At 39.6% G+C, this 25,451-nt stretch overlaps 1 protein-coding gene across 2 annotated transcripts in view; it reads left to right on the forward strand.

Annotated features, from left to right (window-relative positions):
- SOBP (sine oculis binding protein homolog) overlaps positions 1 to 25,451 on the forward strand; it is a 145,357-nt gene that overhangs the window by 11,258 nt on the left and 108,648 nt on the right. For both annotated transcript variants that reach the window (XM_034962648.3, XM_008978065.4), the window contains exons 2-3: positions 2,290 to 2,428; positions 4,873 to 5,058. In XM_034962648.3, coding sequence (XP_034818539.1) covers positions 2,290 to 2,428; positions 4,873 to 5,058 — 325 coding nt within the window. The remainder of the gene's footprint in view (positions 1 to 2,289; positions 2,429 to 4,872; positions 5,059 to 25,451) is intronic.

Here is a 25,451-nt window from a genome sequence, read left to right on the forward strand (position 1 = left end):
TAGGGGGTTGCTCCATGATTATGCATTCGTAGCCTTTGTGTGACTTCAGAGGCTAGACAGAAACAGGAGAAAGTGGCACCCATAGATGACCGGTCTATAAAACTGGATATAGTCACTAGGATATATGTAAAAGATATTCTGTCTTGGCACAGTTTTCTTAGAGATTGGGGCAGATGGCACACAGACCAATAGGATGGCTTGCATGTGGCTTTTAATGCTGTTGGGAATTGTTTTTTTGATGAAAAGTATAAGCCTCATCCTTGGAGATTTCTGCTGTGAGACCACTGATAGAGGACCTCTATTTGTGTGCCTAGGGATTGTCATTCTCAAGTCAGGCTCTCATCTCAGTGAAAGAAATTAGGTGTTGGGGAGACTGATGCCTCATTAAAGGGATCTCTTTTGATTGAGTGGGGCAGTGTTCAACCCAGTCCTCCTCAGTGATATTCCTAAAGTTGCTGAGCTTATTATTCATATTGATCATATCTTTGTGCATTCATGAAAAGAATATCTATTTAATGTGGACACGACCAGCCATCAGAGAGAATAAATGCCTCACTAAAGCTTGATGTGACTGACTGTTGGCCTTGCGGATGGTAACACTGAATCAATCTGGCTAGTTTTTTCTTAATTGTTAATGCACTGTACCATCACTGATTGACCCAGTTGGAGTTCAGAGCTTAAGTGGGTACTAAAGCAAAAAATCTAGCATCCTGTGGGTAGTTTGAAATGCCAGGTTTGTTTTTGTGGAGTCAGTAGTGTAATGTCTTTTACTTTTTATGCTACCCCTGCTGAAATTTAAAGTCGTGAAATTCAAGAAAACACGGAACTCACACGTTGAGACTGTGCACACTCTGGCTTAGCCTTGGTGCTTTGTTTCAGGTATATAAATTATATATTGTAGTGTAATTCAGAAATGACAGCTTCTAAGAAGGATAATAAAAGATTCTTTGAGCCACAAAGAAGGTTAGAATATATAGTTTTTCTGGCTCAGCTTAGGAAGCTCGTGGTTCCCTGCGAGACAGGAATGTTTAAGGCACACATAAGCATTAAAATCATTAACACACAGAGTCTTACATCTTGTTTCCAGATATAGCAATTGATAAGGTAAAAATATATAGTCACTTTAATATGATATTAAATCTGTCCAATTATACTTATTATTTTCGAAGTATGATATCCATAACAACAGCAACAGTGATATTATCTTACATTTATGTATTGATTTATAGTTCATAAAATGTTTTCATACATTATCCCAAATGGGCTGGCTAGTAACTTTAAAGTTATTTGGTACTTTTATGTTACTTGTCAGAAGACAATCTTAGTGACCTTAGATTTTATGGAAAAAGAACCTGTCACTAATGAAATTTATAAAAAAAACTTATGTGTTGATTTTTAAAAAAAATTTTTTTTGAGATGGAGGCTTGCCCTGTTGCCCAGGCTGGAGTGCAGTGGTGTGATCTCAGCTCACTGCAACCTCTGCCTCCCAGGTTCAAGTGATTCTCCTGCCTCAGCCTCCCAAGTAGTTGGGATTAAAAGTGTGTGCCACCAGGGCCAGCTGATTTTTGTATATTTGGTAGACAAGGGGTTTCACCATGTTGCCCAGGCTGGTCTTGAACTCTTGACCTCAAGTGATCTGTCCGCCTCAGCCTTCCAAAGTGCGGGATTACAGGCGTGAGCCACCGTGCCTGGCCTGATTTTTGAAAAAACTCTTGCAGAAGGAAAAAACTAAAAAAGAAAGACCCTTGTAACCTATTGTAACCTAGCTTTCTGTATGGTACTGTTAACAATTCTGAAATTTTTCTTTGTTGAAATTTGGCGTTATCCGCGATAAGAGTTATCTTAAGAAAACAACACCTAAATCAGAAAGCAATTTTAATTTAAATTGATCTGAACCACAAAAGGTTGTTTTCATTTTCAAAATCTTTTCTTAGCTGTTTTTGTGATTCACCTTTCAATATTTTTGTATTGATGTTGGATATAGATTTTATAGACTAATGTGCTAAAATATGACTTCCTGTTCATAGGCAACACTAACAAATATAGTACCTTTTTTGTCTTATTATCTTTAAATTACAAATATCTGAAGCCCTGTCATAATTGAATGCATCATCCTAAGATTTAAAAACATTATGGTTTTGAACATGATTTGAAAAATGAACACCACACTAGGGGAAGTGAGGCAGGGCAGCAAATAAATGAGGTAGGACAAGCAGAATTCAATTTATGCATTCTTTTCAAGTAGTTATTGATTATAGAAATAAGTAGTAGCCTATGCTTCTCTTTCAGAACTTTGCAGAAAACACCATGAATGAACTCCTTGGCTGGTATGGCTATGATAAGGTTGAATTAAAAGATGGTGAAGATATTGAATTCAGGAGCTACCCTACAGATGGGGAGAGCCGGCAGCACATTTCTGTTCTCAAAGGTAATGACATTTAATGTCCTTTTGTTCATGCAAAGAAAGATTAACTATCTCAACCTGCCAGAATTGAGTTGCTTTGGGACTCAATTGAGTTGCTTTGTTGATTATGCCAATGGTTGATTTAAACATACATCCCCAATAGTGCTTTCCCATAAGCAGAATTCTGCAGAATATAAAAGAACAACATAAAACAAAAATAGACACAGCTTAATCTCCTCCCAGCAATGGGAGAACTAGACAAGGACTAGCGACCTAAGTGCCATGGTCCTGCATACAGATTTAAAGAAAGGGACAATGTTTGCTAACTAGAGTTTCCTGATCACTTTGATAGATCATCATCTGTTGGGGACTGGGGTTTCTGTTAAGTGAAATGTTAGGTTTAGATCTTCAGACTGCTAGAGAGATTCACTGTTAGTGTGGTAATCCTCCTTCCTTTTTTTCAGTGGGAAATCTAAACGGAATTACTATTTTTGTTTTGCTTGACATTTTCATTCTTTCCCTGCCCCCACGCACTTGAATAGGGTAAAAAGAGGAGTAAGAGAGTGGTAGATGATTAGAGCCTATATTACTCTTTAAGAATTTTTTAATCAAAGCCCAGCTAAAGAGTGAAAATTACAGAGCCTTGGCAGAGCTGAATTAACACTGATTCTACCAGTGGGTAACAGTGCCAGATATCTCATGGGGGAAGTCTGTATGAATACTGAATTTATGAACCTAAATTAGGAATGAGAGCTTGCTTGTCAAAGAAAAGAGAAGTATGTGAAGAAGCAGCCCATTCAGGAAACTTTAATAAAATGTGGGTAAAACAAATTGTACATCATCACTGGCAATTTGATCAATATTTGCGTTGCATTCAAAATCTATTGGCATAAACTACCTGTTCAAACATTTTATTTCCAGTCTTTAAGATAGAGCTTTCCCTTCTTATATGCCAAGCAAGGAAATGTAATTGAGCTGCCCTGCAGGCAAGTGGAATTGAATGTACATGACAAATTTTATGTTAAGCTTACTATGAAATTGTACACATCATGCTACAGAGATAGTATCATCAATTTCACTGTAAATGAAAAATGCAAGTCATGAGTTTGTATTCTATAAACTAATAGCTCATATAATACTTGGCCTAGGTAATAATCTTTGCTTCTGGGGAACATACAGCATGCCAGGATATGCTACTAGAATGAAAAAGTTGTTTCCATGGTTGAGGTTTTTGTTCATTTGTTTTTTTAAGTGATTCACATGCAAGGATACGATGCACAAAGCTCATATCGTTGTAAGTTTTTTAAATTTTTATTTTTGTTATTTTTTAATGGGTATTATCGATACCTTGTGAAGCATCAGTTTTCTTCCCTGTTTCTTTCTCATTGGTTCATGTGATTATATTATGATACAAGTTTATAATACAGTGGGACCTAGTTACAATGCTGGAGGGCACGTTTTAGGCTTTCCCCTGGTAGCCAGAGAGCTATGCTTGCTGTATATCATGTTGTACATGGAAAAAAAGGTTAATTGCCTCTCAATTTTCTTTTCTTTCTTTTTTTTTTCTGAGACAGAGTCTTGCTCTGTCACCTAAGCTGGAGTGCAGTGGCGCGATCTCAGTTCACTGCAACCTCCGCCTCCTGGGTTCAAGCGATTCTCGTGCCTCAACCTCCCAAGTAGCTGGGATTACAGGCGTGCGCCACATGTCTGGCTGATTTTTGTATTTTTGGTAGAGACGGGGGTCTCACCATGTTGGCCAGGCTGGTTTCAAACTCCTGGCCTCAAGTGATTAGCCCGTCTTGGCCACCTGAAGTGCTGGGATTACAGGTCTGAGCCACTGCGCCTAGCCACCTCTCAGTTTTGTTTTGTTTTGTTTTGTGTTGTTTTTGTTTTTTGAGATGGAGTCTTGCTCTGTCACCCAGGCTGGAGTGCAGTAGCATGATCTCAGCTCACTGCAACCTCGGCCTCCCAGATTCAAGTGATTCTCTTGTCTCAGCCTCCCGAGTAGCCGGGACTACAGGCACACATCACCATGCCCGGCTAAGTTTTGTATTTTTAGTAGAGACGGGCTTTCACCATGTTGGCCAGGCTGGTTTTGAACTCCTGACCTCAGGCGATCCACCCTCCTTGGCCTCCCAAAGTACTGGGATTACAGGCGTGAGCCACCTTGCCCAGCCACCACCTCTCAATTTTCTATGGAATTTTACAGTGCTAAAATTTATCACCATGATTCAACTGGAATATTAGCTATCATAGTGGAGCAAATTATAAAGGAGCCCATTGGAAATTTATGGTAACCACACTAAAAAGTTCCTGGATGAACTGTGGAGTTCTAGTACATTGTTTAAAGATTTGCAAGAAAAAATATGTTGGGTTCATGGCCATTTTACTTGAGAAAATAAGGAAAAATTTAAGTCTACTGCATTACGTTCCTTGGTCATATTGAATATGATTTTTTTCTTTTACAGAAAATTCTTTGCCAAAACCAAAATTACCCGAGGACAGTGTTATTTCACCATACAATATAAGCACAGGCTATTCAGGGCTTGCCACTGGAAATGGACTCAGTGACTCACCTGCAGGGTCAAAGGATCATGGCAATGTGCCCATTATTGTACCTTTAATTCCACCACCTTTCATAAAGCCACCAGCAGGTAAGTCACTACTGGTGTTTTCAGTGATAACAATTCATAGAAAGTTGTTTTAACTATCTTAGGAATAATTATTAAATGCTCAAGTTAACTTTGGTAGAGGCTGTTTTAGGGACCTTATAGGTAAGAAATGTTAATACAGGCATTACTTAGAGTATTACTGTTACATTAGGAAAATTTCCCTACCTACTACTACTTAGGCTATAAACTTTCAACTGACAGTAAACCTTTTCTACCACTGACTACAAAACAAAGTTATTTTCCTTCTCTGAAATCACCTGTTTAAATGAGAAAAAAAAGATAAAATGGTTTTTAAAAATAAAATATAGACAATGACTGTTTAGCAAGAAAAAAAAGTAACCATGGTTGGCTTGTAATCCCTGCACTTTGGGAGGCCGAGGCGGGCGGATCACCTGAGGTCAGGAGTTTGAGACCAGCCTGGCCAACATGATGAAACCCCATGTCTACTAAAAATACAAAAAATTAGTTAGGTGTGGTGGCGGGCTAGTAATTAGCTAGTAATCCCACCTACTCGGGAGGCCGAGGCAGAAGGATCACTTGAACCTGGGAGGCAGAGGTTGCAGTGAGCCAAGATCACGCCACTGCACTCCAACCTGGGCAACAAGAGCAAAACTCCGTCTCAAAAAAAAAAAAAAGTAACCATGGTTGAAAACTGGGTGGTGCATAAGGAGGGCCACATCTCCTCTGGGGTCTTCTGAGGAGAGGGATAGTTTTGTAAAAGGACATGAGGCAGGCTTCGTCTTCAACACGCTTTCCTCTAAATCCATTAGAGAAACCACCTAGATTAAGCTTATCCAACCCGTGGCCCAACCCAAATTTGTAAACTTTCTTAAAACATCATGAGATTTTTTTTGAGATTTAAATTTTTTTGTTTTTTGAGACAGAGTTTCGCTTTTCTCGCCCAGGCTGGAGAGCAGTGGCGCTATCTTGGCTCACTGCAACCTCTGCCTCCCGAGTTCAAGTGATTCTCCTTCCTCAGCCTCTTGAGTAGCTGGGATTACAGCTGCTTACCACCACGCCTGGCTAATTTTTGTATTTTTAGTAGAGACAGGGTTTCACCATGTTACCCAGGCTGGTCTCGAACTCCTGACCTCAGGTGATCCACCCACCTCGGCCTCTCAAAGTGCTGGGATTACAGGTGTGAGCCACCATTCCGGGCCCTAAAACAGTTTTTTTAGCTCGTCAGCTATCGTTAATGTTAATGTATTTTATGTGTGGCCCAAGACAAGACAATTCTTCTTCCAATGTGGCCCAGGGAAGCCCAAAGGTTGGACACCCCTGAAAATTACATATCTTCTCCAACAGAGTGTTTTCTAATTCCTGGAAAGCTCTCTTTGAGAGCTTTTTTCTTTTCTTTTCTTTTTTTAATGGAGATCTTTCACTTGTATGAAAATGTAATTCATTCTTTTATATTTCCAGAAAATTAGATGGCAGTGTATTAGATCTAGATGGCAACGGGCTGAGCATTATGTGATATTGCAAGCTGGGCTATATATTTCACACAGAGAAAGAAGTTAAATAATATTGTATCTGGCTCCCTGTAAAATGTTGGAATCATCCTAGAATGTTTAATTGTAACGCTGGTTATTTTTCTGTATGTTGAATTGAACAATGATAAATACTGAGTTTCAACAGCAGTACTTATTATAACATACTAAAGCTAATGTTTGTGTTTTTATTAGGGAAGATAGGTATTTGGTTATGCTTCCATAAACAGTGAAGAAATTTGTAGATACAAGTTCCTGGGCTTATGTTATAGATATACTTACACTGTATTCTAAGTGTTACTCTCGTTTTTCTTCATGGTTCCCGCTACATTCTTTTGCTTGGCCTGCTGCATTTTAGCAGTAAAAATGTCCTTTCAGCCTGGCACACCTGTAATCCCAGCACTTTGGGAGGCCAAGGCGGGTGGATCACCTGAGGTCAGGAGTTCAAGACTAGCCAGGCCAACATGGAGAAACCCCGTCTCTACTAAAACTGCAAAAATTAGCCGGGCGTGTTGGCAGGCACCTGTAATCCCAGCTACTCGGGAGGCTGAGGCAGAAGAATCGCTTGAGCCTGGGAGGCGGAGGCTGCAGTGAGCTGAGATCATGCTACTGCACTCCAGCCTGGGTGACAGAGTGAGACCCCGTCTCAAAAAAAGAAAAAAAAAAGTCCTTTCATATTGAGGTCTTAGATATGTCATTAAAATCCATTTACCTGTCAAAATCACTTGTAATTGTGTTTGTCTACTAATTACTAATGTAATTGGTGTATCATATAAAGTTTGCCTTATTATGCCCCTGTTCTCCTTTGGTTGATTGTTTTGTGATACGGAGGGGTCCACATTTATTTCCCAAGGACCAAAGACATATTTTACATAGGCCAAGTGGGAAAAAAAGGGTAACTAATTTTGTAAATGTAGAGTTTACGTTTGAATATATGCCCAGTGGCTTAGGGGAGGGGAGATGATGATGAAGGTATCAGTAAGGTAGTATGAGTAAGTGACAAGTACATGGGGTTCAGATTCAGACAGATTGGGTTCAAATCTAGGCTTTGTCATGTACCACCCTGTGAACATGGACAAGTTACATAAGCTCTCTTCACTTCAGTTTTCTCATCTGTAAAATGGGGATCCCAGCCCTACCTCATGTGGTTGTTGTGGAGATGAGATAAGAAAATGTATGTAAGGCCGGGCGCAGTGGCTCATGCCTGTAATCCCAGCACTTTGGGAGGCTGAGGCGGGCGGATCACCTGAGGTCGGGAGTTTGAGACCAGCCTGACCAACATGGAGAAACCCCATCTCTACTAAAAATACAAAATTAGCTGGGCATGGTGGCACATGCCTGTAATCCCAGCTTCTAGGGAGGCTGAGGCAGGAGAATCGCTTGAACCTGGGAGGTGGAGGTTGCGGTGAGCCAAGATGGCGCCATTGCACTCCAGCCTGGGCAACAAGAGTGAAACTCCCGTCTCAAAAAAAACAACAAAAAAAAAGAAAATGTATGTAAAGCCCTTAGCATAGTGCCTGCCTCCCAAAACCAGACCTTTTTTCTTTTTTTTTTGCCCTAGAGTTATCATGCACATAAATTGTGCATAAAAAGGTGTGCATCCAAATGCAAATTGGTCTCTAAGATTTATTTGAGCAAAGCAAACAGCTTTAGAAATTAGCATAGCTGAGGCTAACATAAGTTTGGCATGCCAAAAAACCTGCCCTGGAGTTTCCTGCTGAGCCAGCCACGTGGAATTCAAGCACACAGCTCCTATTTAACTCTAATTCCACATCAGATCAGGAAATAAATATGTGAAGGGACAGAGGCCAAAAATTGAGCCTTGAAAGTCTTAGATGTAGGAACTCTGAGGAATTAGAAGCCAGAGTAACTGAACACCAGTGGTTTTATTGGTTTTGTGCTGTCTTCCATGGAATTCCAGGGCGCTCATCTGTTGAAAATAAAATGTAGGGAAGGACATGTTTAATTTTCTATCTCCGCTCCCAACTTTGACTCTGTCCTACTCAAGGGTTCTATATGACAAGACAAAGATACAAAAAGATTCTCTACTTTTAAGGAACTTATTCTCTTAGTTACCAAGCAGGAACTTATAGGGAAGTTGAATTTTGATTTAGTCATACTATCTAGGGCAGGGGTCTGCAAACCTTTTCTGTAAAGGGCCAGATAGTATTTTAGACTTTTTAGACCATACTGTCTCTATCACAACTACAGAGCCCTTCTGTTGTAGCAGAAAGACAGCCATAGATAATACATAAACAAATAAGTGTGGCTGTGTTCCAATAAAGTTTTATTTACAAAAAAAACAGTGGGCAGGGTGTGGCCCACGGACATAATTTGCTGCTTGTGCTAAGGTAAGATTAGCTAAAGTCTCATGATAACAGGAAGGTGACTAGAGTTTCAAAGAGTCAGGCTATGGACTTTGCCGAGGTGCAGTATGTATTTCAAGGAAGGAAGAACAGCAAGGGCAGGAAAATAGTGAGTTTTCAGGGTATTTGGTGAGCTTGACACAATATTTGTTGCATAAATGAATGAATGACTGATATTCAAATCTTATTGCACATATATAAGCATTTCACTGAGAAAATGCTAGTGTTTTGTCTGGATTAGTCCCAACCTGTTTGACCTTGACTGCAGCTTCCTTGATAGTGAAACGAGGATTCCATCACTCTTAATTATCCATGGCTAAAGTCAACAAATTATCCAAAACTTCCATCTAGTGAATCATTTTAACTCTTCCATTGCTAAAACTTTTACCAGAGTTGTGATTCAAGGTAATTGGGTTGAGATATGCTACTGTCAATTTTCTAGCTGTATGTAGGTTAATGCTGCATTCCTGTGGGGAAACAAATAAAGGGTACAGTGGCTAGGAGCAAAAGGCCCCTTGATAATCAGCCCTTGAATAATTTAGAGTTGACTGTATCATGCAAGTTCACCTCTCAAGATAGGGAAGATGAGGATCATGTGTATGCTTTGGATTCCTGTGTTAGTGTTCAAATTATTCCTATCCCATTGTAAACTGGCTATGTGAAAATGCTAATAATAATAATACCTTTCATTAAAATTTTTAGAGTTTATGAAATTTATTCACATTGATTATTTTATTTAATATGGTCTTCATATAACTCTGGGAAATAGCATATTAGATATTAAATTTAAAGAGCTGAAGTTCAAATAGGTTAAATGGCTTTTTCAAGGTCACATGGCTTCTAAGTACTTGAGCCGAGACTAGTACTAAGGTCTTCTGACTCCTAATCCAAAATTCTTTTTAATGTAAATTGCCTTTTAGCATATTCCTACAAAATTTCCCTAGATTGTATCAGAATAATAATGCCTGTTAATATACTACTTCCAGATACCCCAATGACAGGACATACACTCTCTTCCTGCTAAAAGTTACTTTTTCAAGTCCACATTTTTGGGGACACTCAATGAGTTCTTCCCTAACCCTGAGAATCTGTGGTTCTATAAGCGTGGATGGCCCAGTAGGGGTAAAATCCTAGCTTTGTTTTACAGTTCTTGCCATCATGAGGCGAGTTGCTTCTCTTTGAGGGTACCAGAGGGCTCCATCCAGTCAGGCACTGTTTCCCAAGCATGTGTTTCATGTGCTGGGGCAGGCTCACCACTGGATCCCATCCATGTCTTGGCAGCCAGTGGGCCCAGTGGAATACTCCTGATTGGGAACACGGTGATACTGCATTGACTTGGATTTCCACTCTCCTTTCTCACAGCTGCATACAGAACTGTGGGTGTAGCTTACTTCTGGGCCTGGAGAACTGCTCTTCTGGCCCTGCCCTCCCTTTTCTCTGGAGAAGGGGAGCTCCCGTGTCTTGGTGGTTACCACAGCATTGACCCTGCTCTGGCCACACATGTGTGCATTCATCTTCCAACTCTGTGCTGCCTTTCCCCCCACAGAGACAGCCTCTGGCCCTTGGTATGGTTTGTGACAGCACAGGCATTACTATGGTAACAGACGTGTTATAAATACAGGATAATAGCTTTGCTTTTGCTTTCCCCCTCCCCCGCCCCCATGCAGTGAAGGGAATCACCATGATCCTTAAATAATAATCACAAACTTTTTTGCAGACTCTAGGAAATGAACAGAATAAGGCTTTGCCATATAGGCAAGCCATGAAGAAAACTTATAAGAATATTAGAAAATAATAAAAGTATTGACCAACACTTTCTTTTTGTGCAAACATGTCTTTATTCTTTCAGTTTGAACAAATGTAAAAACCTCCTTCTTTGCTAATTTAAAAAATCACATCATGAACATAATCTGAAGTGGCAAAAAAAATGTCAGCAAGAATTTTGAAAGATAGGTTAATTAAACGGTAACTGCTGTAATTCATCTCATGTTAGAGATTTTAGCATGGGTTCAACCCTTTGAGACTTCATTCGAAGATGATCATGCCTTTAAAGGGCTTGGGCATGGATTGTAAGAACTGTGCTGTAGTGAGTCTTCATTAAGATATTTGGCCTTCTCTGATTTTAATTGAGCTTTAAATTTGGTCCCCTCCAAGTTTGATGATTGAGGTAAAGCACTCAGAAGGGATTTTGAATACATATCTTTGACAAAGGCCTTATAATGGTCTTCACTGCTTTACAAGTGTAATAGCCCTTGGCTGCATTGACTGGCCATCAGTTTTCTGCAGAGGTAGGGCAGGTTTGGGTCTCCCCACCTTGTCAACTTCTGGTCAAAGTAGCCAGGGTAGAACCTGGCCCAGTTGAGACTCAGTCCAGGACTTTTTCCCCTCTAGTTTTGGGTTTGCTCCATGACAACATTTTGCTCCCAAAATTTTTTTTTTTAATTAATAAAACTATTAGTGTGATTGTTTTTGTTCACAAGGAAAAGTGAAATGAAGCAACTTTTTCTAGTGAGAGCTTTCCTGCTGCAGAAAACCGTGTGTACCTAGAAAACCACATTTTAGATCTGAGTCTTTTGACAGGTTTTCCCAGAGGCTTACAACTTGCCTATTCCAAGTCCAGAATCCCTGTAAATCTCTGAATACTTTAAAATGAAATGAAATGTGAAAAAAAGAGGGAATATACTTCTCTTTATGCATTTATGTGGCAGTCTTGAATAAAGTGTCTTTTACCTCAAATGATAAGTGCCCTTATTCTCATTTCTTACCATGTTTGCACATGTGAAGTAAAAGGAAGAGCCTGTCCACACGGCACAGACAGGTTTGTGTGGAGCAACATAAGATCGATCCCCTAAAACCAGCTTCATTTCCTGTGTGCAGAAATGTCTTATCTTTCTTTGAAAACAATGACCGTTTCCTGTCCTCCAGGATGGTTTGCTTTTCAGTTAGTTTTCCAAATTTGAGTTCCATTATAGTCAGGGAAATATGATATATATTTTCAGGCAAATCTTGAAATTCCTAAGGGGTTATAAGAACTGGACTCTAAGGAACCATTAGCTTAACGGAGAATATGGAAACAGTCACGTGATCTGCTAACCTCTATGTATATAGCTGAGTAACCCACAGTTAATAAGCATGTTACTTTTTGGCTCTTATAATTCTGACATGGAGTTGTACTTGCAGGGAAATGGGAATGAGAATGTGGTTTGCATTATGGTCATTATTTATTTTATCTGTTATTCAGTATTCTTGGGGCTTGCATATGATGATGTGTTCCAAATAGCCATTGAGAAAACAGGATTTAATCAAAATTGCTTTGGACTTTATTTATTTGTCCAACTTTTAAAATATGATTATTAAATAAAATTACCTAGAGTTAATGGGATTTGGATGACTTACTATTTATGTACCAGATGAAATTCTCAAAAAAAAAAAAAGAAAGAAAGAAAAAGAGGTTCACTGAACCCTCAGTTTTCCCAATCACTTAGGATAAGGACAGGAGGAATTAACGATGAATGGCAGAAATGTGAGTACTTAATAATGTAATGATATAATCTCATCATAGCTAATAGTTTTTGAGCATGTATTATGCTAGTAGATTTATATCATTTAATTTTCACAACTCTTTGTGGATGCTATTATTAACCTTGTTTTACAGATGAGAAAACTGAGGCCCAGAAAAGTTGAGCAACTTGCCTGAGGTTACACAGATACTGAGTGGCAGAGCTGATATTTGAACCTATACATTATGTCTCCTTAGCCTATATCCTTAACCACTGGATTATCCAAAACACTATGGCAGTATTTCAGTCAGTTAAGTATTTACTGAATGTTCCTTACATTGTGCTAGACAATACAGATGTATGTCATCATCCTTGACTACCAAGAACTTAATAGTACTGTTGGCATATGATCAAAACATCATTCTAGTTTGACCTTGGAATGTATGATATAATTTTAGTTGCATATGGAAGGTGCATGGTAGGACTACAAGGGCAATTAAAGTGGAGTAGCAAAAAGTCTATAGGCAGATAATCAAGAACTGTTATATTTATACAGTTGAGGGGAAATGGCACCTGAAACTTAATATAGGCTAGAAGATACTAATTTAAAATTCAAAGTGATAAAAAAAAGATCCAAAATGAAACCTGAAAATGTTAGATACTATGATATGGGTCCTGCTTTATTGTTCTCTTTACAATTAAGGGTTCTTAAAAATGTGTAAGGCACATTTTAGTGTGTTCTATCATTTTTAATGCCAGATGAAATGTATAATTTGAATGGTAGCATGATGTGGTGAAGACTGCCAGAGCAAGAACCAGGAGACCTGGGTTGCTAATGCCAGCTCTGCCATTTATTGGCCATGTAATCTTGAATAAGGTAGTTTCTCTAAGCCTTAGTTTCCTTGTCTGCAAAATGATGTGGTTAGCTTACATGATCTGTTATTTCCCTATATTTATAAAATCCTTATTTTGTGACTTGTATAGTTAGTTGCTCTCCTGATTTTATGATTTGAGAGGGTATGTTTTAATGTGCTTTAACAGGTACTTGTTAATTGAACAGATATAAAGCAAACTGCATATATGTATAGTTATAACAGCCAGAAGTCTGATGAAAGATTTATACTGCTTGGGACAAGTTTTAATGATTGTTAATTTTTACTTTGAACAAATAGTGAATGAAATAATAGATTTGACATTTTTTAAGATAACAAGTGCTCAGAAATATGAAATGTGAGTAAATAAAAAGGTTCATATGTTATTAGAACTAATCATTTTGATGTTATGCATAGTGATTACTAGAATAATTCCCAGAGTTTCTTTGACAGAGATGTCACATTAGTTTAACTTACCAAAACAGACAGAAGAAATAGAAAACTTGAGTAGTCCTATTAAGGAAATAAAATAATTGAATCTTTTCTACAAAGAATATTCCAGACCTAGATGGCTTCAATGGTAAATTCTGTGAAACATTTAAGAAAAACAAAAAACAAACAAAAAAAAGAAGTTGGAGAAGCTTTTTCAGAGAATAGAGAAGAAATAAATACTTAGACTTATTTTATGATCTCAGCATAACATTGATCACATTACATGCCAAGGGCATTATAAGTAAGGGAAACAATAATTTAGTGTAATTTTATTACATTAAAATTGAAAACTTCTGTCTGGGCGTGGTGGCTCACACCTGTAATCCTAGCACTTTGGGAGGCCGAGGTGGAGGGATCACTTGAGCTCAGGAGTTTGAGACCAGCCTGGGCAACATGGCAAAACCCTGTCTCTACTAAAAATACTAAAATAAGCTGGGCATGGTGGCACATGCCTGTAGTCCCAGATACTTGGGAGGCTGAGGCACAAGAATTGCTTGAACCTGGGAGGTGGAGGTTGTAGTGAGCCAAGATTACACCACTGCACTCCAGCCTGTGTGACAGCGAGACTCTGTCTCAAAAAACAAAAAAAGAAGGAAAACTTCTGTTCATCATGAACATTGATGCAAAAATACTGAGCAAAATTGTAGCAAACCAAAGCCAATGATATATGCAAAATGTTAATACATCATGACTAATTTAGATTTTTTTCTAGGAATGCAAGGTTGGTTTAAATTTTAAAAATCAGTCAATATGATTAACAAAATAAAGTAAAACCTCTGTTAAAGTAAAACCATTAACAGAATAAAGTAATAGCTGCAGCAACAATTTTGATAAAATTTAGCACTATAAATGATTTAAAAAAACTTTTGGCAAAGGAGGAATAGAACTTCCTTAATCTGTCCAAAGGTTATCAACAGAACACTCCACAGCCAATATTACATAATAGTGAAGTATTGAAAACTTTCCTCTTGATATCAAGAATGAGATTAAGATGATCATTATGGGCCAGGCACAATGGCTCATGCTTGTAATAGTAGTACTTTGGGAGTCCAAGGCAGGCAGATCACTTGACGACAGGAGTTCGAGACCAGCCCAGCCTTCACGGCAAAACCTAGTCTGTACTAAAAATACAAAAATTAGTAGGGTGTGGTGATGCGCTCCTATAATCCCAACTACTTGGGAGGTTGAGGTGGGAGAATTGTTGGAACCCAGGAGGCAGAAGTTGCAGTGAATGGAGGTTGTGATGAGCTGGGATTGCACCATTGTACTCCAGCCTGAGCAGCAGAGCAAGACTCTGTCTCAAAAAAAAAAAAAAAAGAAAAGAAAAGAAAGATCAGTATCACCCACTTCTGTACTGGAAATTAACAGACGATTATTTAATAAGGAAATAAAAAGGAGTAAGAAACTCAAGATTTGTAAGATAGAAATGCTATTTTGTATAGACCTCCCTACAGTCAATCTACAGGTTAACTATTATAATTCACGACTCAATTTATCAAAGTCTCTAAACACAGTCAATATCTGCAAATCAATTATATCTCTGTATTCCAGCCATAAAAATTTCAAAAGTGAATCTTAAAAATACAATTTAAAGTAGTATCAGACCCATCAAATACCCAGGAAAATAATCTCACAAAATATGTGTAAGATTGTTACACAGAGAATCATAAACATTGCTGAGAGAAATTAAAGAAGACCTAAATCAATAGAGGGACATACCATGTTTATAGATTAGAGACTAAATATTGTAAAGAGGAAGATTCCTCCTAAATTGATCTATATATTTAAATCTAATTCTGATAAAAATCCTGCATAAAATTTTGTGGAAATTAAAAAGTTGTTTTTTAAAATGTATATGGAGATGCAAAGGAGCAAGAATAGTTCACACAATCTTGAAGAAAAAATAAAATTGGGAGACTTATACTCTCAGATATCAAGATTTATTGTAAGGACAGAATAATTATGATAGTAGGCAAGGTTGCAAGGATATAGGTATAAACAATTATAACAGAGTCCAGAAACAAATCTAAATTGATACTTGACTCATGATAAATATATTAGTCAGCTCAGGCTGACATAAAATACCATAGACTGGGTAGCTTAAACAACCAAAATTTATTTTCTCACAGTTCTGAAGACTGGAAATCAAGATCAGAGTGCCAGCAGGGTCAATGTCTGGTGAAGTCTCTCTCCTTGGAGTGTAGATCACTGCCTTTTTACTATGTCCTCATGTGGTGAAGGGAGAGAGAGAGAGAGCAGGCTCTCTGCTGTCTCTTCTCATAAGGGCACTAATCCCACTGGACAAAGGCCCCATCCTCATGATCTCATTTAATACTAATTATCTTCCAAAGGCCTCATCTCCAATTGCCATAATATTGGGGGTTAGAGCTTCCACATATGAATTTGGGGGACACACAAACATTCAGTCTATAACAACAAAGATGACACAGTAGAGCAGTGGAGAAAGGATGGTCTTTTCAATAAATATGTTTATGGAAAAAATGTATGTTGATTCTCTACTTCACATCATTCATAACAAATTGTAGATGGATTGTTGATCTAAATGTGATAGGTAAAACAATAGAGCTTCTAGAGAATGCCTAGGGGAATTTATGATCTTGAATACACCAATATTTCTTAAACTACATACATAAAGTACTAACCATAATGGAAAAAGTTAATTACATATAATACAATTAAGAATGTTTGCTGATTTTAAAAAATCTTTCAGGTTGCTTGGTGGATACAATACGTGTTGTTCCAGTGATGGATACACTGAAGGCCTTGAATTCGCCATAGTGCAATATATCAATGTAGTTAAATTATACTCATATCCCATGAATTTATACAAATAAAAAAAGAAAAAATCTTTCCAAAGAATGAAAAAGCAAATCACTGAGTACCAGATGATGTTTGTAATGCATTTCCCTGTAAAAGACTCATATTGACAATGTATAAAGAATCTCTGTAAATAAAAATAAAACAGCTCAATAGAAAAATAGGCAAAAAATGTAAACAGGCCCTTCATCAAAGAAAATATCCAAGTTATCAGTAAACATGAAAAGTTTTTCAATCTCATTACTCATTAGGGACATCAGATTTAAAATCATAGTGAGAGACCGGTAAACACACATGAGAATGGCTAAAATGAAGAAGATTGACAATACCAAGTTTGAGGAGGATATGGAGCAACTGGGACTCTCATGCATAGCTGGTGAGAGTGTAAATACATATAACCACTATTGAAAGCTGATTGGCAATATCTATTAATGCTGAACATACACATATGCAATAATTTATACAATTAAGTGTTCTTGAAAATGTATAATGCAATAATTCTATCTTAGGTATGTACTCAACACAAATGTGTATATATGTGAGCCAAAGGCACATAAAATAATCTTCATAGCAGCATTTATTCATAATAGCTAAAAACTGGGAACAACCCAAATGTTCACCAGCAATCATTAACATACACTTGGGATTCCTTAGATGGGCTTAGGTGGGTAAGTGTAGGTCCTGAAGTTGACTGTGGAACTGTGTGTATATCATATGTGCACAATTTAGGAAAGGCTGTTTTTTTTTTTTTCTCAAAAAGATCCTTGTCTCAAAAAATGCTAAGAATTCCTGCCTGCATACGAGACGTAGTTTTCCATAGTTTTTAAGAAAATTTTAAACTCCTCCTAATTTAAGCAACTAAGCCCTAGAATGTAATTTGACCTTTTTAATCCTATATTTAGTCTGTTCATAGCTTTCTCAAATCAAGTAGAATATTTAAGAATCTCATCATTCCTTATTATTAAGGAATTATTACCAAGTGAAATGCAAATGTATCATAGTGAAGCCTAAAAATTAAGTTATAGGCATAAGGCATAGATATACCCCTCTGTGGTCTACTTGAGAGCTGCATTTGATATGGTGTAAAGTGGAGAGAAATTAGGAGACACTGGGTGAGTGACAAAAGTAGAATATACAATATCTCTACCTCCCAGTGGTTCTTACCAGGGTGTGACTTGGCCCCCAGGGGACATTTGGTAATATCGGGAGACATTTTTGATTGTCACAGCTAGGAGAAGGGGTACTAATGGCATCTAGTGGGTAGAGGCCAGGTATGGTGCTAAATGTCCTACAATGCACCATACAAATTATCCAGCCCAAACAAATTATCCAGCTGAAAATATTAACAATGCTGTGCTATAGAAACCAGGCTCCACAGTGATGACAGGTCTGTGTATGGGACACCTCTTATGCTCCTCTTCAAGTCCTCTTGGCCCCACGTGTTAATCCCATGATTGCTGTAACACTTTGACCAGCTTGGGCGTGTGCATTCTGAAAGTTACTTGCCTCGCACCTGTGGCGTACGTCTCTCGCTTCCTGCTCTGGGACTTCTCTGACATAGCAGCATGGGCATCCTATGTGGATCCTTTTGGCATTCACTTACACATTTGCAAACCAGCAGTGTAGGGGATTAAAGCATACTATATCAACAGGACAGGAGAGTTGAATTTTTCTTTCTTTTGTCCCCTGGGTAGATAGTTATGAAATGTTTTAATACACTCCAAAGAATTACCTCTGCAATTGAACACCAGTCTCCCTTAGCAGTAGCCAACTAAATAGCATATCCTTCTGTTGGCTCTTTCTGCTCCCTAGGTTCATTTCTCTTGTCCCTCACTCCTACTTTCTGGCATCACATGCCCATTAAAGCACCTACATGCAAGTCTTTGACTCAGATTCTGTTTTCTGGGAAACTCAGGATGAAGTGCCATGTGTACAGAAGTCCACAGTGAAAGACCAGAAATTAATGGAAGGGAATATAAAAAAGTTAGAATTTTATGAACATTTGTCTTTTTTCCCTTCAAAGTCCAGCATGAATATACAATGAAAGAGTAAAAAGGGCACCAGATTCTCAGTGGCACAATAACGGAGCACTCAGAAAGGGCCATTTCTAAAATTGTCCTGTCAGCCAAAGAATTTTCTAATCCTCCTATGATAGGGGTAAGGAAAAACAGTGGTGGCTACACAGAAGGAGGAGAAACAAAGAAACTAAGTCAGGGGTTCGAGTAAAAGAGGAAAGTAAAAAGAATATCCTTTGCCTCAGCTCCTTTAAATGGATTGTGTTATTGTGAGAGCTTCAGAATGCTAGAATTTTACTTAGAGGAAACCTAGAATATCATCTAATTAAATTTTCTCTTTTACAGCAGAGGAAATGAGGTCTGGAGAGGTTAAATGATCTTCTCAAGGTCACTCAGTTGCCTTAATGGCAGAACCAGGACCAGAACTCACTTCTGAAATGGATGGGGACACAATCTGATCATGGATTCTAAATCACATACTTCTGTGATTCCGGAGGCAGCCCAGAACTTCTCTTGACATTTTCTAAACTCTTTTTGGAGTTATGACGTAGCTAGGATAATACTTTCAGGATACCTTGTCCCAGGTCAACAAGGAGCTAAGATGCTAACAGGAAATAAGAGGAAATGTCAGTTGTGCCTTTCCTTTCTTGTTAGAGGGTGGCCGTGTTTCTGGCATTTCTTGTTATTCTAGGGACAGTCCCAGTGCTGACTTCTTAAAGTTCCTGTTAAATGGAGAAGACTTAGTTGATTAACTTGACCAAGGAGAGTGGTCATAATGATCCCAGTATGTTCTGGGGCTTTTCACTAGTGTTTCCCTCTAAGGCAACTTTGTTCTCAAAGGCAGTGCCCTTGGCCAAGAGGATTTGAAGAGGAGCACAAGAGGTGTCCCATACACAGACCTGTCATCACTGTGGAGCCTGGTTTCTAAAGCACAGCATTGTTAATATTTTCAGCTGGATAATTTGTTTGGGCTGTCCTGTGCATTGTAGGACATTTAGCACCATACCGGGCCTCTACCCACTAGATGCCATTAGTACCCCTTCTCCTGGCTGTGACAATCAAAAATGTCTCCCGATATTACCAAATGTCCCCTGGGGGCCAAGTCACACCCTGATAAGAACCACTGGGAGGTAGAGATATTGTATATTCTACTTTTGTCACTCACCCAGTGTCTCCTAATTTCTCTCCACTTTACACCATATCAAATGCAGCTCTCAAGTAGACCACAGAGGGGTATATCTATGCCTTATGCCTATAACTTAATTTTTAGGCTTCACTATGATACATTTGCATTTCACTTGGTAATAATTCCTTAATAATAAACAATGATGAGATTTTTAAATATTCTACTTGATTTGAGAAAGCTATGAATAGACTAAATATAGGATTAAAAAGGTTAAATTACATTCTAGGGCTTAGTTGCTTAAATTAGGAGGAGTTTAAAATTTTCTTAGAAACTATGGAAATCCAGGTCTCATATGCAGGCAGGAATTCTTAGTATACACAATTTCACAGTCAACTTCAGGACCTACACTTACCCACCTAAGCCCATCTAAGGAATCCCAAGTGTATGTTAATGATTGCTGGTGAACATTTGGGTTGTTCCCGATTTTTAGCTATTATGAATAAATGCTGCTATGAAGATTATTTTATGTGCCTTTGGCTCACATATATACACATTTGTGTTGAACACATACCTAAGATAGAATTATTGCCTTGGCTCCCTCCATTCCCCCACTGGGTATCCAACACCCAAGGTGCGCCTAGTAAGGATGCTTTTCTTCTCCTTGTGCTGAGGCCCCAGGTCAGACATTTTATTCTAGTGAGCAAAACAGATATGCTCCTGTCTTAACCTGGCTCATAGTCTGGTGGAAGAGACAGACATTAAAACACACACACACACACACACACACACACACACACACACACACAAAACAACTCAATCAAGTCTGAGAATTACCAAGTCCAGAGTGCTGTCGCATCTGACCAGGTTTGGGGTCAAAGAAGGTCTCCCTAGGATGAGGTTTAAGATAAGGTACAAAGGACTGAATTCATCAGTAGGACTAAACTGGCAAAGGATTTTAGGGTTGTGAGGGAGGAAGCAGCACATTTAAAGGCTGAGTGGAGGGAGGGCCTCAAGGAAGTGAAAGAAGCCAGAATCCAGAAAGCAGACAGGTGTGAGGCTGGCCTGGTCTTAGGAGCCATGGAGACCATGCCAGGAGTGCCACTTTCTTCTTGAGGGCAGTGGATGCCACTGAAGAGTTTTGAGCAGGTGAGAGCAGTGGTCATATTGGTGTTTCAGAAGAATTTTCTAGATGCAGAATGGAGAGAAGGAACTACATGACAGTGAGTTAGGAGGCTACTTGTAGTTTGGGCAAGAGGTATTGGTGGCTTCACTGGGATTGAGAGTAACAAACTCCATGAAGATAAGGCACCTAGAACAGTGCCTCACATATTCATCGAATGAATGAATGATTGGGTGTAGTATAAAAACTTTTTTTTTTTTTTTTGTGGCAAGGTCTCATTTTGTTGCCTAGGCTGGAGTCGAGTGGTGCCATCACAGCTTACCGCAGCCTTGACCTCCCTGAGCTCAGGTGATCCTCCCACCTCTGCCTCCTTAGTATCTGGGACTACAGGCAGGCACCATCATGCCCAGCTAATTTTTGTATTTTTTTGTAGAGATGGTGTTTCACCATGTTGCCCAGGCTGGTCTCAAACTCCTGGGCTCAAGCAGTCCACATGCTTTGGCCCCAGAAAGTGCTGGGATTACAAGCATGAGCCACCACACCCAGCTGTGTAAAAATATTTAGGAGGACCTGGTGATTAATCAGAATGTGGGAGGTGGGAGGTGAGAGGGAGAGAAGAGGCAGGAAAGATGCTGGGTTTCTGCCATCAGGTAACTGGGTAGATGATAGGGCCAGGAACTGAGATGGGAAACACAGTGAAGGGGACTGGAAATGGAGAGGGTTGTGTATTCAGCTTTGGACTTGACTTACTAAGATGTCTGGGAGGCAGTTGGACATAGTAGCTCATGAAAGATAATTGTGTTGATTTGGGCATCGTCGTATTATGGATGGTAACTGGAGTCATAAGAATACGTAGTGCAGCTCAAGAGGAATGTCTAGAGAGAAGAGTGCTCTGAAGGATTTCTTGTTAGTGTTGCCCTCTACTTTTCCCATAGCAGGACTATTTTGGCATGCTGTGTCTCATTACATTCCAGAGTAGGGATTGGCATAGGGCCCCTTCAGAGAGTCTCTCAACCAATCTTTGCTCTAAGAAATCTAAATAAATATTTAAAGGTGAGAAGAGTGAAGAGTGAAGTAAATTATTTTGTTGAAATGTTCTAGTAGGTTCATCTTGCTTCTTTTAACACATTTAATTGAATGCAGTTCTGCATACCCTTCAACCTACTGAACTTGACTTTCTGGGTGTGACTACAGTTCAGGGTATTGAGGGAAGAAAAGGAGCTGAGGAGGAGAACAAGCAGTGCTCTCTCTGAGTGCTTGGGCCCTCCCAGGTGTCCCTTTGACACCCAGTCTCTAGCCTGTCCATTTGCCTCCCCTAGGAGGTGGCCCCACGTGGCCTGCTGCTTGGCAGGACTGGCTGGAGCAGCGAGGAGGGACTTGGCTTGCTCTTCTGTCATGATGGGCTGCTTGTGCTCCCCTCCAGTGGAGATGCTTACACCCGCCTTCTACAGTCACCAAGAACATCTGGCTCCTATGACCCTTCATGGTGATGGAGCCCTGGGAGCAGGCCAGGCTTGTCCTTGGCCATTTTCTCCTGCACATTGGCCTTTTACACTAGGGGCAGCCATGGGAAGCTCCTTGAGGCCTTGTTAGTGTCCATGCAAGTCTTGTTAGTCAGTGCATTTACAGCCCGTCATACAGTGCCTGGCACGAAGTTGAGTAAAGAAATGAATCCTCTGTCTACCTCTGGGGAGATTGTCAACCACTGTGGGACCCATTAAGTGTAAATATTGGGACAGTCAGATCTCAGAAGGGGAAATGAGCCCTTCCATTAAAGAGCAGATGATGGAAATGCTTTTCTTGTTCTGAGGTCCTGTATAAAGCAGCTTGACCTTTTAGTCTTTATATGCTGCCACTTTTGTATCTCTTTGAAGATGGTGCCCCTCTAGGCAGGGCAAGGCCTCAGAATTGGTTTTCTATGAGTGGTAGGCTTGCTGGAGCACACTTTTTGATCTGACTCCCTTGTCGCTCATCACGTTCATTTGTGGACTAGATGCTGAGTAGACTTCAGCTATCTAGGAGAGAGAAGTCTAGCAGACAGCAAATCCATGATTGCAGCATCATTGTCCCAGGACATCTTAGATTGCTCAGAGGTTCAGATTGAGGGCCCAGGGATGGGGATACGATTTTAATTGAGCATCTTGTCTATGGCAGCCAGCCAGTGAACATGAGCTATTCGGTCTGTATTACTCTCTCTTTGCCTTATTGTTGATTTCTCCCATTTTCTCTGTAGGGCTCTATAGGAAAAGGATTGCCTTCTCTGTATTTGATGCAAGTAACAGACACCATGGGACTTTGTGGACCATGGGTGTCTTTAGTCAATCTGAACATGCATACTGAGGACTAGTAGGTGTTGGTCAACGTGCCCAGCACTGGCCACGTGGCTGCAGACCTTGTCTTTCTGCCCAGTGCAGGCAAAGGAGGCTCCTGGCAATTGAGGATATAATTGTGGGCAAAAGAGAAGAAACCTTCCTGATAATTAATGACCCACATGGAAATGCTCATGCCTCAGTGCTGATGTAGGGCAGTGGAGCAGCACGTTCCAGGAGGCTTCCTCAGAAGTCCAGTCTTGCGAATTCTCTGTGAAAAGACATGTCCACTGTTAAATCTGTGAAATATGGCACACTCTCTCTCCTTTTCAAAGATTCTTAATTGTACATTGGTGGAAACAAAATGTCCTGCTGTAAAAAGCCTGTTGTTTAACTTTGTTTAGCCTGCTATTTTCCATTCATATTTAATCATGGAAGTCTTTTTTAAAAATCACATCCATGTAAGTGCCCTATGGGCTTAGTGTTCTGTGGAACGTGCTTTCAGAAGTGTTGCATACAAGACTGTGGGTTTTCCTTAGTCTGAAGCTCTACCTTTTTCCTTTCCTATTCCAGTTTCTTAGGGTGATTACATAGGAAAGACAGACTCCACAGTGAACACTGAGAAGCAGAGGCGAGGTTGTCAAAGAAACTTACAAGAAGAAACTCCTTCACTGGCAAGTCAGTGAAATTATGGGGAAATACTCACATTAATGTCAGGGAGCTGGAGGCACATGTACTTAGTAGTGTCATGTTAAAGAATCCAAGTTCAGCATGGTATTCAAGACAGAATTACAATTTTGTGACTTTATGAGTCTCTCCTTTTGCTGTCCTTCTTCATTGGAGTACGGGAGAATAAGTGAGGAAGGGACATTGACTGTAAAGCAACTTCATTTTGTTTGAATTTGACTCTGGAGTCACCTTCCCCAAGAATGCTGTGGACTTTTCCCTGTCTGCTTTGACTAGAAACACGGGAAGATGAATACTATGAAATTTCAGTGATTTCTGGATTCGCGACATTTCTACCTTTTGATAATTGATTTCATCTCATTCTTAAATCTGTCCTCTTCATTTCCACTGTCACCTTGTAGGTTCAGGACTTCATCCCTTTTCCTCTGCAGCTATTTATTCATCTGTCCATTTATTCCTTCATGTAGCATGAGCACTGTTCTGTGCAAGGCACTGAACACACAAGAGAGAATGAGACATGGACCCTGCTCTCACTTTGCTTACTGAGGCTTCTAGATGTGGAACTGGATTTCTAGTCTCTCCAAATTCTGATCCGTCCTGTTACTCCTGTTGGAGTAACATTTCTTAACACATCTTTGATCCTGTCATGTTCTTTTTTTTTCCCCGAGACGGAGTTTCGCTCTTGTTGCCCGGACTGGAGTGCAATGGCACCATCTTGGCTCACTGCAACCTCCACTTCCCAGGTTCAAGCGATTCTCCTGCCTCAGCCTCCCAAGTAGCTGGGATTACAGGCAGCCGCCACCATGCCTGGCTAATTTTTTTTTGTATTTTTAGTAAAGACAGGGTTTTACCATGTTGGCCAGTCCGGTCTTGAACTCCTGACCTCAAGTGATCCACCCACTTTGGCCTCCCAAAGTGCTTGGATTAAGGTGTGAGCCACAGTGCCCAGTCTGTCATGTTTTATTGAGAAACATTTGGGAGCTTCTTATTACCTGTGGAATAGAGACGAGCTGATTCCCTCCCCCTATGCCAAAATGACATCCATGAGACTCCTTGTTCAGGCCCTATCAGCTCCTGTCTAATCTACTTTTCCCTTCACACAAGCTTGGTCAACTGGATGACTGCAGGATTCTTGCCCATTTCAAGCCTGTCTTCCACTCTCTGGCTCCTGCAGTTCCTCTGTCCTTTCTCTCCTCTTTAACTTCCCCGCCTTCCAAATCCTTCAAGACCCAACTCAAATGCCGTGCTCTCTGGAATGGCTCTCACAACTGTCTGAACCTCTCTCTTACTGCATTCTGCCTGTCATAAAATGAGCCACACACCTCAGGTCCTATCCAGCTCACATGTAAACATGTAGTTCTTTCTGGAATCACATTCTTTATATCTGTATCTATGTCTATGTCTGTCTTCATAATATGAATGTAAATAATTTAAAATTGGGTAGAATGTTCCGTTAGAAAATTGAAAATTAATTTTAAAGTCTGTCATTTTTCTGTAATTTTGTATAATATAGGGTCATTCCTTTTACTTATTGGAACCAATTTTTAATTTATGTATAGAATA

The sequence above is a fragment of the Pan paniscus genome, chromosome 5, assembly GCF_029289425.2.
Source record: "Pan paniscus chromosome 5, NHGRI_mPanPan1-v2.0_pri, whole genome shotgun sequence".
Classification (NCBI taxonomy): Eukaryota; Metazoa; Chordata; class Mammalia; order Primates; family Hominidae; genus Pan; species Pan paniscus.